At 43.1% G+C, this 13,382-nt stretch overlaps 1 protein-coding gene across 1 annotated transcript in view; it reads left to right on the top strand.

Annotated features, from left to right (window-relative positions):
* The window catches only part of thada (THADA armadillo repeat containing), a 118,115-nt gene that overhangs the window by 72,749 nt on the left and 31,984 nt on the right, over positions 1-13,382 (top strand). Inside the window, exons 30-31 of the mRNA XM_083988020.1 lie at positions 3,585-3,688; positions 8,683-8,765. Coding sequence (XP_083844146.1) covers positions 3,585-3,688; positions 8,683-8,765 — 187 coding nt within the window. The remainder of the gene's footprint in view (positions 1-3,584; positions 3,689-8,682; positions 8,766-13,382) is intronic.

The following is a 13,382-nucleotide window of genomic DNA, read 5'->3' as shown; positions in this document are numbered from 1 at the left end:
TGTGTCCGTGTCTCCACTGAGTTTCCATGGTTTCCTACCGTCACGCTGCCACTGAACGTAAAAACATGGCGACACCACATGGCAGCCAGCACCGAGCTTACCCGCTCCATGTAGATATGAATGATATGAACGTGAATTTTCGTGAATAGATAACAGGAGAAGTTATACAATGTCCCTTTAAAGCTGCACTGGTCAATATCTTGATAGTAAAAATTGATCAAATGAATTAGAGGTGTTCATAGGGAATAAGTCTGGTTCAGTATTGCTGTTCTCATCAACCCTGTTTCCAGCTGCAGGCAGCTGTTCAGAGACATACTATGATAAACCTGCAGTGCACCAAGCAGACAAGATTGACTTGGAAACACAGAGAATTATTAAATGGTTAAAATGCCAGATATTAAATGCTAGTGAGATTTCAGTGAGTCTCTGTGAATCTAATGAATAGAAGATGAGAAATGTTTTCTATATTTCGAGAATACAGGCATCAAAAAAAGTAGGAGGTGAAGTGATCCTTCTAATTTGACAGGACTACTTTTTTTCAATGTACTTGAAAATATGATTCTATAGTAGTTGTGTTTGAAAGAGTAATAATTCAAATGATACATCTTCTTTAGGTGTAGTAGTTGTAGCAGGACTGACTGAAGCTTTGTGTCATCTAGAAATAATTTGATTTTTAAAAAATAAATCACAATGACTCTTACAAATAGTGGATGGGGGAAAAAAAACTCTGAAAAATTAGATAAACAAAAATGATTCTCCACTAGGTGCCTGTGCTGCAGTCTTATCCTCTCCCATCAATTCCTCTTGATCCAGCCCCAGCATCTCCTCCCACACGGGGTGTAGTTCTGTACTCCGACTTTGGGAGGAGGAACAGGGAGGCTGCATTTTCTATAAATATTTCAGTTTTCTCCATGCCAGGCTGGATTGAGCTGGTTGAGTCTAGCGTACAGGGACTTCCCAGCCCGGTGGATGAGGTGGTGTAGCTGTGGAGTGCACGGAGAGGGAATGAAGACGTAGCCCTCAGAGCCTCAGCCACTTCCACGGAAACCAGTGGTGGTGGGGGCTGGTGCTGGTGCTGGTGCTCCTGCTGCTTTAAATGAATGCTTCTGAATGAGTCTTACTCATTTCGTAACTGTGTAATAGCACTGAACACGAAGTACTCAGAGTCTATTTTGAGGTGCATGTTGTTGTTGTTGTCGAGTGTAACGCCAGGTCAAACTATCATTTAGACATTTTTCATATTGGTCAAATTGCAAAGTTGCAGATTGAAGTATATTCTACAACAGGTGAGCATTCCTCCAGTCACATGGGACTCATGGAGATGAATGAGAAGATCAGTCAGTAATTGTGGAGGCTGGTTCAAGTCCAGTTGTTTTATTAGGACCAGCTTTTAAACAGTTGATCTACATGGGGTTCAGTATTTGGTATTTTGGGAATCAGCACCGACACTTCATTGGAGGAAAAGCCTTGCAGAGAGTGACAGCAGGAGGAGCAGGGACGTGGGGGTCTGGAGGCTGTTTGTGTGAGCCTGTGGGTGTTGCCTGGGCGTGGAGACTGCCTGAGGAGAGAAGGGGGCAGGCCAGGATTTAGTGGCCGGGCTTGGTGCTACGTGGTCGTCCTGGTTTTTCCCCACGTTGCCTTCCTTGCACAGCGTAATGAATGGCTTCCTACTGGTCTGTGGCCATGGCCCAAGCTTAAAGAGTATACTTACCGAGGCCCAGAATACACACCCCAGCCAGCCAGCCAGCCGGCCTGCCAGCCTGTGTCCTGCTCTCTGAACACTCCCCAACCACCAGTCCACCTGCTACTAAATGTTTTACTCTCACTCCGTCACATCAGCCACAATGACAAGAAAGATTTTTTTTTTGTTATAAATATGTTTTGTTTTGTTTTTCACCACAAGCTGTTTCAGACTTATTGTTTTCTCCTCGGGTCCAAGTTGAGTTAAGCACCAAGTAGGTGGTTCAATGTCTCAGTAGTAGAGCTCAACAATTAACTGATTGGATCTTACTCTTGTCATTTAATTTGATAAATACTTTCCCCACTGTGAGCATTCAGGAACTGTCCCCTTAGAAAAATGCTACGTCATGTTCAGTCACATGTCTGAGTTGGTGATATAAATGAGACATGAGCAAACTAACCTCATAAGCGTATAACTAATACCACTAATTTGTTTAATCACTCAGTGTACTATCACACTGCTGAATAAAAAATGAAAGTGTGAATGGTTCAAGAAAGGGAAATTCTGGAGAACTAAAGTCATTGTTTTATTAGTTGATGAATCATCACATCCTCCTCTGGATGTTTGTTTCAGCACAGCAGCACCGAAACATGATCTGGTTTCAGTTTGATAAAGTTCATGTAGTTTAATCAGCTAAAGTTCGAAATACAAGATTGAGGAGAACAGAAATCACATTTAGTCCAATTGTTTCCTTCTAATTGGTCATTTTATGAAACATTATCTCATAACATAAAAGGTGTCTGTGTTAGAAACAAAGTCTCCTCAAAGTCTTTTCCATTAAAAAAAACACTTTTTGATAAGTCTCTGTTGGTTGTGTTGGGCCCATACAGCTAGTGTTTGTATCCTGGAGGCAGAGCGAGAGAGATTTAAAGGGGACATATTATGGAAATATCACTTTTTGTAGCCTCTTATATTTTGGTGTTTGTTTTGCCTTCTGGCCCCAAAATGTGACAATTGTAATTTCCAGGCTCCCTAGGTTGAAATCCATGTGGTTTTACGAGCTGTTCCCTGTTTTCATAACCCCACCCCTACCTGGTGCCAGTAGAAGGGGCGGGGCAAGCAGTGGTTCATTTGCATTTAAAGGGACAGGCACTGAAACCAGCCGTTCTGAACAGGGCTGTTTTGAGAGGATGAAAAGAGCTGTGATGTTTGATCCTTGGGGGATTTTGACCACAGCATGTCACAGACATGTCTTTAAGACACCTGAGAACTATTTTAATTTGTGGAAAAGGGACATACCGTACTTTTCGGACTACAAGCCGCTACTTTTTTCACCTGCCCCGTTGTCCCAGCTCTTGTCTCTGCACACCGCAACCAAACGCGCTCCGTGACCCCATAATCTTTTGTTTATGACGGTTAAGACTACACAAACACATGCCGTAACATCGTATATGTTATGTAACGTTATCCACCGCTCCATTTATTGATTTTTCGCTGTCTTCATTGGAAACAAATGCACATGGGCGAGAGGAACATAACCAAAACAGCAGAAAAGCGACCGGACTTGCATAGTTCCCCTTTAAGACACCTGGGAACTATTTTAATTTGTGGAAAATGGGCAGAATATGTCTCCCTCAACATGCTGCATTTACCCTGAATGGTTGTACACAAACAGAAAAATGTCTGAGTAGCAATGTGATTTGAACACAAGGTCCACAGACCCTGCACATCTTCTTCTTTTTTTTAGGAGGAGAATTTAATGAGCTGCAGAAGTTAGAATATGTTGGATGACTACACATAGCAGCACTGAGGTCAGACTGAGCTGGTTCATGTATGAATGGTAGTCCAAAAATGTATAAAAATTCAAGTGTGTGTGTTCCTCTGTCTGTTTGTGTGTGTGCAGGTGCTGTTCCTCCTGCGCTCCTACCAGGCCGATTCTCACAGACCGCTGCCGTCAGGAAATGGCATCGGCGAAGCCCTCAGTCAGCGCATGTGGCTCTGCTCTGGGTAATCCTAGACACACACTCACTCACTCACACACAGATAAGCATCCCTCCCTCTTTTCCAGCTCGCTCACCAGAAGAATGGCTCCTTGTGTCACCAGCGATCCCCTCCCCTCATGTCCTGCCTGAGCTTTCATTTCAAAGAGACCGCCTGCTACACACACACACACACACACACACACACACACAACCCTCCTCCCCCCACCTCTGGCCCTCTCACCCAAGACTGCGGCCTCAAGATGGGGCACAGATTACCTACCTGCCCTCCCCCCACCCGGGCTGAGGTCAGGCCCAGGTCTGTGGTGGGCTGTGCCACCGCCTGCAGCAGATAACACAAGGTCGCCGGGTTAGCAACACTAGCCCCGCTACCTCCGCTTGGTTACACTGATGAGCCTTTATTAAGATGACCGGGTGAATTCTTGCTCACCGGAGCGCGCCCGCAGACTGTCCATTTGATCACGCAGCCCTACAAAGCCCAGCACCCACCAGATCTAAGGACACCACAGGTCAGAAGATCTCTGTTTTTGGGAAAAGAAAAACCTCTCTCGTCCAGAACACCACTAATTTGAGCGGCCGCCTTCCAAAGAGGATGGAATGCATTGTTCGTCTGCTCTGACTCAGTGTTTGGTTTGAAGTCCTCACACCGTCTGTGTTGTGTCATTTTTTTTTTTTACTTTTTCTGGATCTCAGAGAGGATCAACGTTGTAACGGCTGCAAGACGCTCACTCACTGCTTCTGTTCACTGCAGTTGACTTCACACCAGAGCTGTTTGGTCCGCTTTAAACGGACCGGGGTTCGTTTCCTGGGATGGTCCGCTTCGCTTGGGCAGGTGGTGTGAGGATGCTTTCACACCAACAGCAGTTGGTGCGCACTAAACAGTCCATTCCAACCAAAAGCTCTTAGTTCGGTTCGTTTTCATCAGTATGAAAGCATCAATCGCACTTGGGTGCGCACTAAATCAACAAGTCACAAGTCATGTAGTTAAAGCAGAAGTAAGCGGAATGTTTGTGTTAATATAAGTCTTAAATAGTTATATCTTCCGACAGCAATCACTTATATAGAGTGTTTGGTCTGAAACACGGGTCTGTCAGTCACTCTGCTCTGCTGTAAGCCGAGGAGAAAACGTTCCTTGTATCCTACAACCTTTATCCAATGAGGAGAGAGAACGGCATAAAGGGGCGGTCCTCTCTGTGTGTAGCCAAGGGATGCGCGTGAATGTGGTGACGTAGGGACGAGAGCGGGGACTGCTAACTCCATCGGCTGACAAGAAGTTAGCCAAAACGACTGGATTGCTTACTTCTGCTTTAACGATCACAATTACTCCAGAGCTTTTTAATTAAGGTAAAAAATAAAGCATAGCCACGGGAGAAATCCTGCTTAGTTCCTCTTTAACGTTGGTGCGCCCGCCATAACTGCGCTCACCGATACTTCCAGGGTCACCGTTCAACAACTTAGCATTTTTCTCATAGACATTAATGGGAAAAGAAGTAGCTATAAAACGGTGGATAATTTCTTTTTGAGTGTCACAACCCCGCGAAACGACTCAGAATTTGATCCATTCAGTCCGATTACGTTTGGAAAGTCTAGAAGAGCCTCACAATTAAATTATTTAATTCCCGTTCTGGTTAGCCGAGAGCTAAAGCGGAAGTTAGCCGGCTAGCTCAGCGTAGCACTAGCTCGGCTGACGCCCACTTCCGGTTTCTTCCCGAATCCGAATCCAAAGTTTTTTTTAAAAGCCCACATCCAAAACCGAATACAAATAGTGCACTGGCTGTACACCCAGAACAAATTACAATAAATGCAACAATGTTACAACTTTCAGCTCCACAATGGAACCGAGTCCTCTTGGTCAGGTGTGAAAACGACGGTTGGCGTTGGTTGTGTTGTGTGGATTGGGACCTCATGCCTCCACCACTTACAACCTGTTTTGTAATGTTACCTCACGTTCACACACACACAAACACACACTCAGCCCAATTCACAAGACTCCAGGACTCATCCCTTCCCAAATCTGTTCTCACTTAAGCCACAGGCACACAACCACACACACACACACACACACACTCCCCTTTGCCCCTGTTGCCATATTCCATCACGTGTGTTGTGTGTGTATGTATGTGTGCATGAGATGTGCAAAGCGTGTGTGTGTGTTATTAATATCTGAGTGATGAAAATGTGACGTCAAGCTCACACACTGTGTCCTTTGTTTTCACGTGCACACTTGTGGGCTCTCACGGTGTTGTGGTCATACCCTCAACGGAACACACACATACACACACATACACACACATACACACACACATGCACTACTTCCACTTACTACTTACTCATACAGGCTGACATAACACATTTACCTCAGTTGTCCTGAGTAATACATCAGTAGTGCTGCTATTATGAACACAAGGAGTCAGTGGCTTCATAGTAAATGAAATAAACTGCCTCCTCGTTGGGGCAGTTGGGGCATTGGAACTGATTCCCCAAGGATTCACTGCAAATGAAAATGCGTGTCAGTCAGTGTCCGGTTGACACGGTGATGTCTTTTTAGTTTACTTGATCCAATCACAGGTGAGACTCACTGACATTCTTCATTCATCAGTGAGAGCTGGCTGCTTGTTTTTCTTTCTTCTTCACCGGTTCAGTCAGTGCTCCCTGACCTCTCATTGGTTCCATCAGCCCTGCTCTCCTTGTTGTTTTTTTAAATGAGCAACTGTGTAGAACTATATCTTTGGAAAATGGAGAACGTCAACCACGTTGCATCAACTATTATCGATACAATGATGCTAAAAATGTGCAGTCACTAAATAATCAGCAGGTGATTGATGATTACTGTATATATGTATTTAGTATTATTTATTTATGTGTTTAAGCTAGTCGACTAATGAATTGCAGGTCTTTGGTATTTAACGGTATATTTGACTAAACTCTGAAATTGCCATTTTGGCCCAGAAATATACACACGATGGCAAAGAAGAAAACAGGAGTACTCAGACCATGAATTCACTACTATGTCAAACCTCTTGGTAATTGGTTCAGTAATTAGAGTCTCCAGTCAGAAGTCTCTTCAAACTGTGCACACCTGGACGTGGGTGGTTCATCCCATTCCCCTGACAGATCCTCTCAGGTTCCATCAGACTGGACAGGAGGCATCTGAATCATCTTCAGGTCTCTCCACACACGCTCCATTGGATCAAAGTGTGGGCTCTGACTGGGACAGTGTCTCTGTCCCACTGAGAAGTCCTCCAGTGATACCATTCTGTATACAATATGATGAGCAGTGTCTAGTGTTGTTGACCACACAAAGTGTTTGGTGTGTTGTTACAGTTCATATTTAGAGTTCAGGTTTTGTCTCATCTAGAGATGTCATGATTACTTGTTTTCACAATTAATCGCGGTATTAAACGCCACAATTAATTAATCGTAAAGATTTCCAAATACTGTCACTTTCCAAAAAAGATTATGTTGGAAACACAGAGGCAGGTGTGCGCCAAAGTGAAAATAAATGTAAGAAATACTGGTCCAATTACCTAATGTAACATATGATTGGTAGGAATTTATCTGTTAGCGAGTCATTTGTGCTAAAAAACAAACATTGATAAACTTAAACATTTGGTATAGATGACAATTAATGACTTGAATATTTAAAACACTTCCCCTGCATGATTAATAATTGGTTAATGGTTATATATTAATAGTAGAGACTTAAAATATTTAGTGTAAATAATTAGTAATGTAATTATATTTTGACTATATTTGATTTTACACATTCATATGATGTAAATTAATTAATGCATAATAATCATGATAATCGTAATGCCGTGATTATTTCTCTGACAATAATCGTACAAAGAAAATTTATAATCGTGACATCCCTAGTCTCATCAGACAGAGAATCTTTTTCCTGGGGCTCAGAGTCATGGTTCATGGTCGTCCTTTGTCTTGCTTCTCACATCGTTGCAGAGAAGGTCGCCTGACATGCACCTCCAAAAAATTGTAACTTTGCGAGGCGACGGACCGCAAGGCCTGTGAGTGGTCCACTATGCCTATCGTTATGGCAGTGAATTGCACAGCAACGCATTTCCTCGACGCAGAACACCCGGCGTAGTCATGGTGTGGAGTTGCACAGAAGCATAAACCGGGCTTAAGAAAAGTCCTGGTGGTTTCAGACTTGTTTCAGTACACAGTTATTGAGGCTGCTGTGCTCCCAGGAACACTGAAAGCTTTAGAAATGGTTTTATATCCTCGTCCTGATCTATGTCTCACCACAGCTTTATTGCAGAGGTCTACAGAGTCTACAGTTTCCTGGACGTGATGGTTTGGCTCTTCTAGAAACATCTCATGGATAATTAAAGCAAATAGGATGCACATGACCATGATGTAGAATACCACAGCAACAAGTCAGAATATCTTTATTTTCGACTTTTTGAAAAACATTTTTGGAGTTTTAAATTGTTTGCAAAAATTGCAGTTGCATCCTTTTAAATAAAATCTACAGCACAATAAGTGAAATCTGACCTCATGATTTTATGATCCTCATAAAATTAGATTTTTCTATCTTACACCTGGAATTATTCATATCTGCTTTAGCCAGTTTGATCAGGATATTAATGTCTGCACTGAATAACACCAAATTTTGTGACCTAATTCAGTCGTTTGTGGTGAGACATGAGTCTGTTTGCGAGGAAAATCTCTGTCTGTGATCTTTATGGAAAATAGATAATCAATGACTGGAGGCTGCAGTGTTGCCGTCTTTGCCCCTGATGTCTACCAACATTTACTCAATGAAAGCAAGCCCTCATCAAAAAATGCTCTTACAGACCAATTCTGTCAAACTCATTCAAAGCCAGATTCTAAAAAAAAAAACATATTTCTGGGGTTAAACTGATTTTGTTCAGTTTTCTGTGCAAGATCGATGGCAGAACTAATTATCTGATGTTCATTTGTTGAATGGAATAGTTTAAAGAAAAACCCTTTGTATTTTGTATGTTTGCCTCTTTTTAGACAGAACAGCTGTGTGGTGACCAGAGGAGCCTTTCTGGATGTGCTGGTGTGTCTCTGTGGGCCAAAGATCAGTCTTCTGGAAGGTGAGTAGTTACTGTGGAATGTCATCTACAGTGTAATGAAGAATTGCCAAAATCTAGGGATCAGGACAGTTTGTTGTTAGCAGCAGATACAATTGAATTGACAAGAATTTCGCAATGACAAGTTTTAAAAGGACACCTATGCACACTTGTGTCCACCTCCTCATTGGTCGGTCCATACTGTCTATAAAATAAGACTGAATGCACTATTTCTATCACACAACTCTCTTTTGCTAGCGAGCATGTTTTCCTGTCAAATTGTCCTTTTCCTGTCCTCCACTTTCCTGACATTACAAATATTGAAGTTGTACTTAATGGTTTCTTGACGTCACCCAAATGGCTACCACTATGCATGAAACCAGCAAAAGCATTAGAACTGTCTTATAGTGAGGATAGTATGGCGGTTGCATTTTTGATAGATACCTTTTCCAATCAAGCTACGCTGAATTTCAAAGTCATTTTTTATCTTTATCCATCTCTATCTGATTACATTTATAGAAATGTGAGTTATTATGGTAATAATTAATTTTTAATTTACTATTTACTGTACATGAGTAAATGAGAAAAATAACTTTATTAAAACCCAAAGGGAAATTGAAAGAAGTCTGTAAGTTCATCTATTTAAAGGGACCTTGTGTAACTTCTCCTGTTATCTATTCACGAAAATTGATTATTTCGTTAAAAAGTATGTTTTTCATTAATCAGTAAGCACCCCCATCAACAAACTGAAGTGTTCCGGTAAGCTCTGAGTTTGCCGTTCATATCATTCATATCTACATGGAGCGGGTAAGCTCAGTGCTGGTCGTCATGTTTTTACGTTCAGTGGCAGCGTGACGGTAGGAAACCACGGAAACTCAGCGGAGACACCGGAGCTGTCGGCTCAGGTCGAGGTGGCGTCTGTGAAAAGTCACCGCGGTAACGCAGTGAGGAGGAATGGAGCGTTACACTGATGCTGCATTTATGTGAAGTCGGGCGGACAGCCGTCGGTAACAAACCAGATGTCATTTTAGTCACAGAAGTCGAGAGAAAGCTGCTAAAATGTGGGTCAGGTAAACAATACGACATCGCCATGACAACATATTGTCATGGGTTGTTTCTGCCACTACGTGCAGCAACTGTCATCTGTCTGCCGTCTGCCCAATTTCACGTGAATGCAGCATACGGGCAACACTGGATGGGAGTAATTCCTACACAACGTACCTTTAACAAAGAACTATGAAGTCTGATGGCTGTGGGTTTAAAAGATCTTCTGTCTTTCTCTGTCCTGCAACGAGGAGAGAGCAAATACTGAATCCATTATAGAGAAATTTAAAACTCTGGCCAATTATAGATTTCTAACCTCACATCTATCTACTGGCCTTTGAGATTCCATGATTGCGACTGTGTAGTTCTGTAATGCCTACTATGTTTGTTTTTCTTTCACTTTCAAGTGGTCGGGAAACTGCTCTCTGACATTTGAAGCCCACACTGATAATCATGCATCATTTATTTCACTGAATGTCGAAGTCGGAGCGTGTGGAGGGTGTTTTCTGCTGATGTAAGACAGTTGGAGTTGAGAATTCCAGCACGCAGCAACTGTGTTCCCTCCGTCTGTGAGTTTGACTTTGGATACTTGTAGGTCTGAACAGGCGAGCTGAGAGCGTTTGCCGGCGAGGCTGTCGATGTGTTCTCCAGTTAGACGGATCGTTGACAGACATGAGCTTCATGTCTAGGTTAGTTCAGAGAACCCCCCTGGTGTGGTGTGTGTGTGTGTGAGTGACGGGAGGGGGGTTGCTCCACAGTGGAGGAATGTGAAACCAAAGGCGAGTGATCTCTGACAGATGGTGGGATTGTGCCTATGACCCACTTTATGGAGGGGTGCTGTACAGAGAGGGAGAAAAACGAGCGGGGAGGAGGGGGGGAGGCACTTATGTTTTTGGTCGGCCATGTGCTGAACACATGTTCGCCTTGACAGTGGAAATACCAGAGATTTCTCAAAACAAGCCTGTAGATGGAGGAGCTGGCCCGGCCCGGCCCGGCTTGGCTCTGCTCCTTACATAACTAAATAGGCAGTTTTTAGCTCCCATCTCTCTAATGCCTCTATTATTATCTTAAATCTGTCTCCGGGCCTCATCTTCTCACCTCTCTGCGGTGGCGTCTGAGCCCTCAGTGGGTCTTGTCTTTCTGCTTCTCCCTCTCTTCTTGTTGTGTAATTGCACTTTTCAGACAAATCAGGTGTTGAGTTAAAAAGCCACAGGCTGGGCAGCTCCATGTGGAAGCAGCAGCAGCAGGCCTCACAGGGGCCTGGCAGCGCGGCTGAAGGTCAACACTTGGCTCTTCCACCATTACTTCTCTTTTCCCCCCTTTTGCCTGGCACAGTGCATTGAATAGGAACTTTGCATTTACCAGCCAATTCCTCCCGCCTCTGAACACAAGTCTTTGTGCGTGTGTGTGTGTGTGTGTGTGTGTGTGTGTGTGTGCGCGCACACATTTCTCTGCCCCAGCCCTTTCATCCAGGTGGACTCATAAAAAAAGCCCCCACTGTTAATTGCTTCATCTCTACCTCGGCCAGTTTTCAGTTTCCATGCCAGTAAAGGGAAAAGAAGTTCGGAAAAGGGACTGACAAAAACTGAAGGGAGAAAAATCAGACAAAGAAGTTTTAAAGGGATAGTTCACCCAAAATTCAAATTTCTCCGTGCCCTCTCTGAGTTACAGCGGGGCTCCGTGCAGCACTGCATGTCCATATGACGGTTGCGAACGGACACCACTTTTCTTCGTCCAAAAAGACACACCAAAAACCATCCAAATACCTCCATAGTGCTTGTCTGTAATGTCCGCCTTGTTTTGAAGCCCCAACATGAGAAATTGTTCTGAAAAAAAAAAAAAGTCTATATTTCAAGCTTGTTTGTAGCGGAAGCTCCTCTTTTATTCTGTCTTATGCTTCTTTTTTTAATGTTTTGTCTTTATGTAAAGCATATTGAGTTGCCTTGGTATGAAATGCGCTATATAAATAAAGATGCCTTGCCGGTCCGTCCAAATCTCGCGCGATTTGCACCGGCATCAGTGCGATTACTGACGCCGGCGCAAATCGTGTCCGTTCGCAACCGTCATATGGACATGCAGTGCTGCATGGAGCCCCGCTGTAACTCAGAGAAGCCACGGAGGACTCTGAAACTTCTCCCAGCCCTTTGTCGACATGAGGGTGAGTAGATAATGTGAAATTTGAATTTTGGGTGAACTATCCCTTTAAGTAACATTGAATATGCTGAAGTGAAGATAGGAAATGATTGTTCCACTGTCTAACTCAGCTCATCTCCTGGTAAATCTTCCGTGGTCTGTTCAGAAAATTATAATAATAATAATTAGATGAATTATTTTTTGTGTCAGTCTTGCTGAATGATGGATGGATGTAACCTCAGAGTAGGACTAATAGGAAGTGTTTTGGGTTCCACTGTGCATCTGACTTCATTACAGATGATACAGCATGGATGAGGATTGTTCAGGCCTATCCTAATCCAAAACGTTTTACAGGAACTGGAGCTCCTTTAAACTAATCAGGGTTTTCCAAACCAAACAAGTGCATCCTCATCCTGATGACTACATGAACTGAGGGTTCAGAACATGTCCTTGTTGACGGTCAATTTAATTTCCCATTTCCTTTTTTTTTTTTAAGTATATTTCTTGGGCTTCTTTGCCCCTTTTTTTTTTTTTAATTGATAGTGTAGCAGAGAGAGACAGGAAATGAGGAGGCAGAGAGAGGGGGAAACATGCAGCAAAGGGCCGCTCGAGTTGGGGTTCGATCCAGGACCGACTGCAGCGAGGACTATAGCTTCTGTACATGGGGCGCCTGCTCTACCCACTGAGCTAAACGACGCCTTAATTTCCCGTTTCTTACAGCGTAGTGGGGCCAATATCGTTGAAGGACAGATGCAAATAAATCTTCTCCCTCACGTTTAATCTGTTTGAGCGTAAAAAGTGAGTCACTGTAATTAGACTTCCAGTAAGTGTAGCACATATGATTAATTTTAATGTGACACAACTTGGTAAACCCTGTAGTTCCTGCTGCTCCATATTTGGATGCTCTCATAAACCAAAAAAGAGCTCAGTGCTCCTCCCCCTCCTCTGAAACACTAGATCATACTCCACTCTACACATCATCACAGCCTCCACAGCAGGGCTGCTCTCAGCTCACCAGCTCACAACAAATAGGAAAGAGTAAGAAAACATATTCAGCCTAAAAAACTCACTTTACTCTCTGAATGAACTCTCTTCTTGTGGGAGATACTGGATAGTCTCATCTCAGCCAAAACGTTTACAAAGGAAACAGGAAGCATCACAGCTCACTGACAAAAGCAACACAGAAAAACATTGGTTTGGTTAAAAAGTCATAAGCTTTAATGTTTGGGAGCTGGTGCCCTCAATGCCTTAAAAACAAATAACAAAAACATAATACACTCATAAAATGTGCCAAAGTGAAATTCATATTTTGGAAGAATAAATCTGCTATCAGAGTATACGCGAGAGTATCATGGCCTGTGTCACACTTTACTTGTAATTTATGAAGTAATTCATGACTGAACACTAATTCTGCTGGAAGACCAGATTAGCGTAATTTACTGTTATTTTATGTCACTGAGACAT

This window comes from Trachurus trachurus (assembly GCF_905171665.1).
Source record: "Trachurus trachurus genome assembly, chromosome: 15".
In the NCBI taxonomy this organism is placed as follows: Eukaryota; Metazoa; Chordata; class Actinopteri; order Carangiformes; family Carangidae; genus Trachurus; species Trachurus trachurus.
The sequence above is the reverse complement of the archived record's forward strand: the minus strand, read 5'-3'. Positions and strand labels throughout refer to the sequence as shown.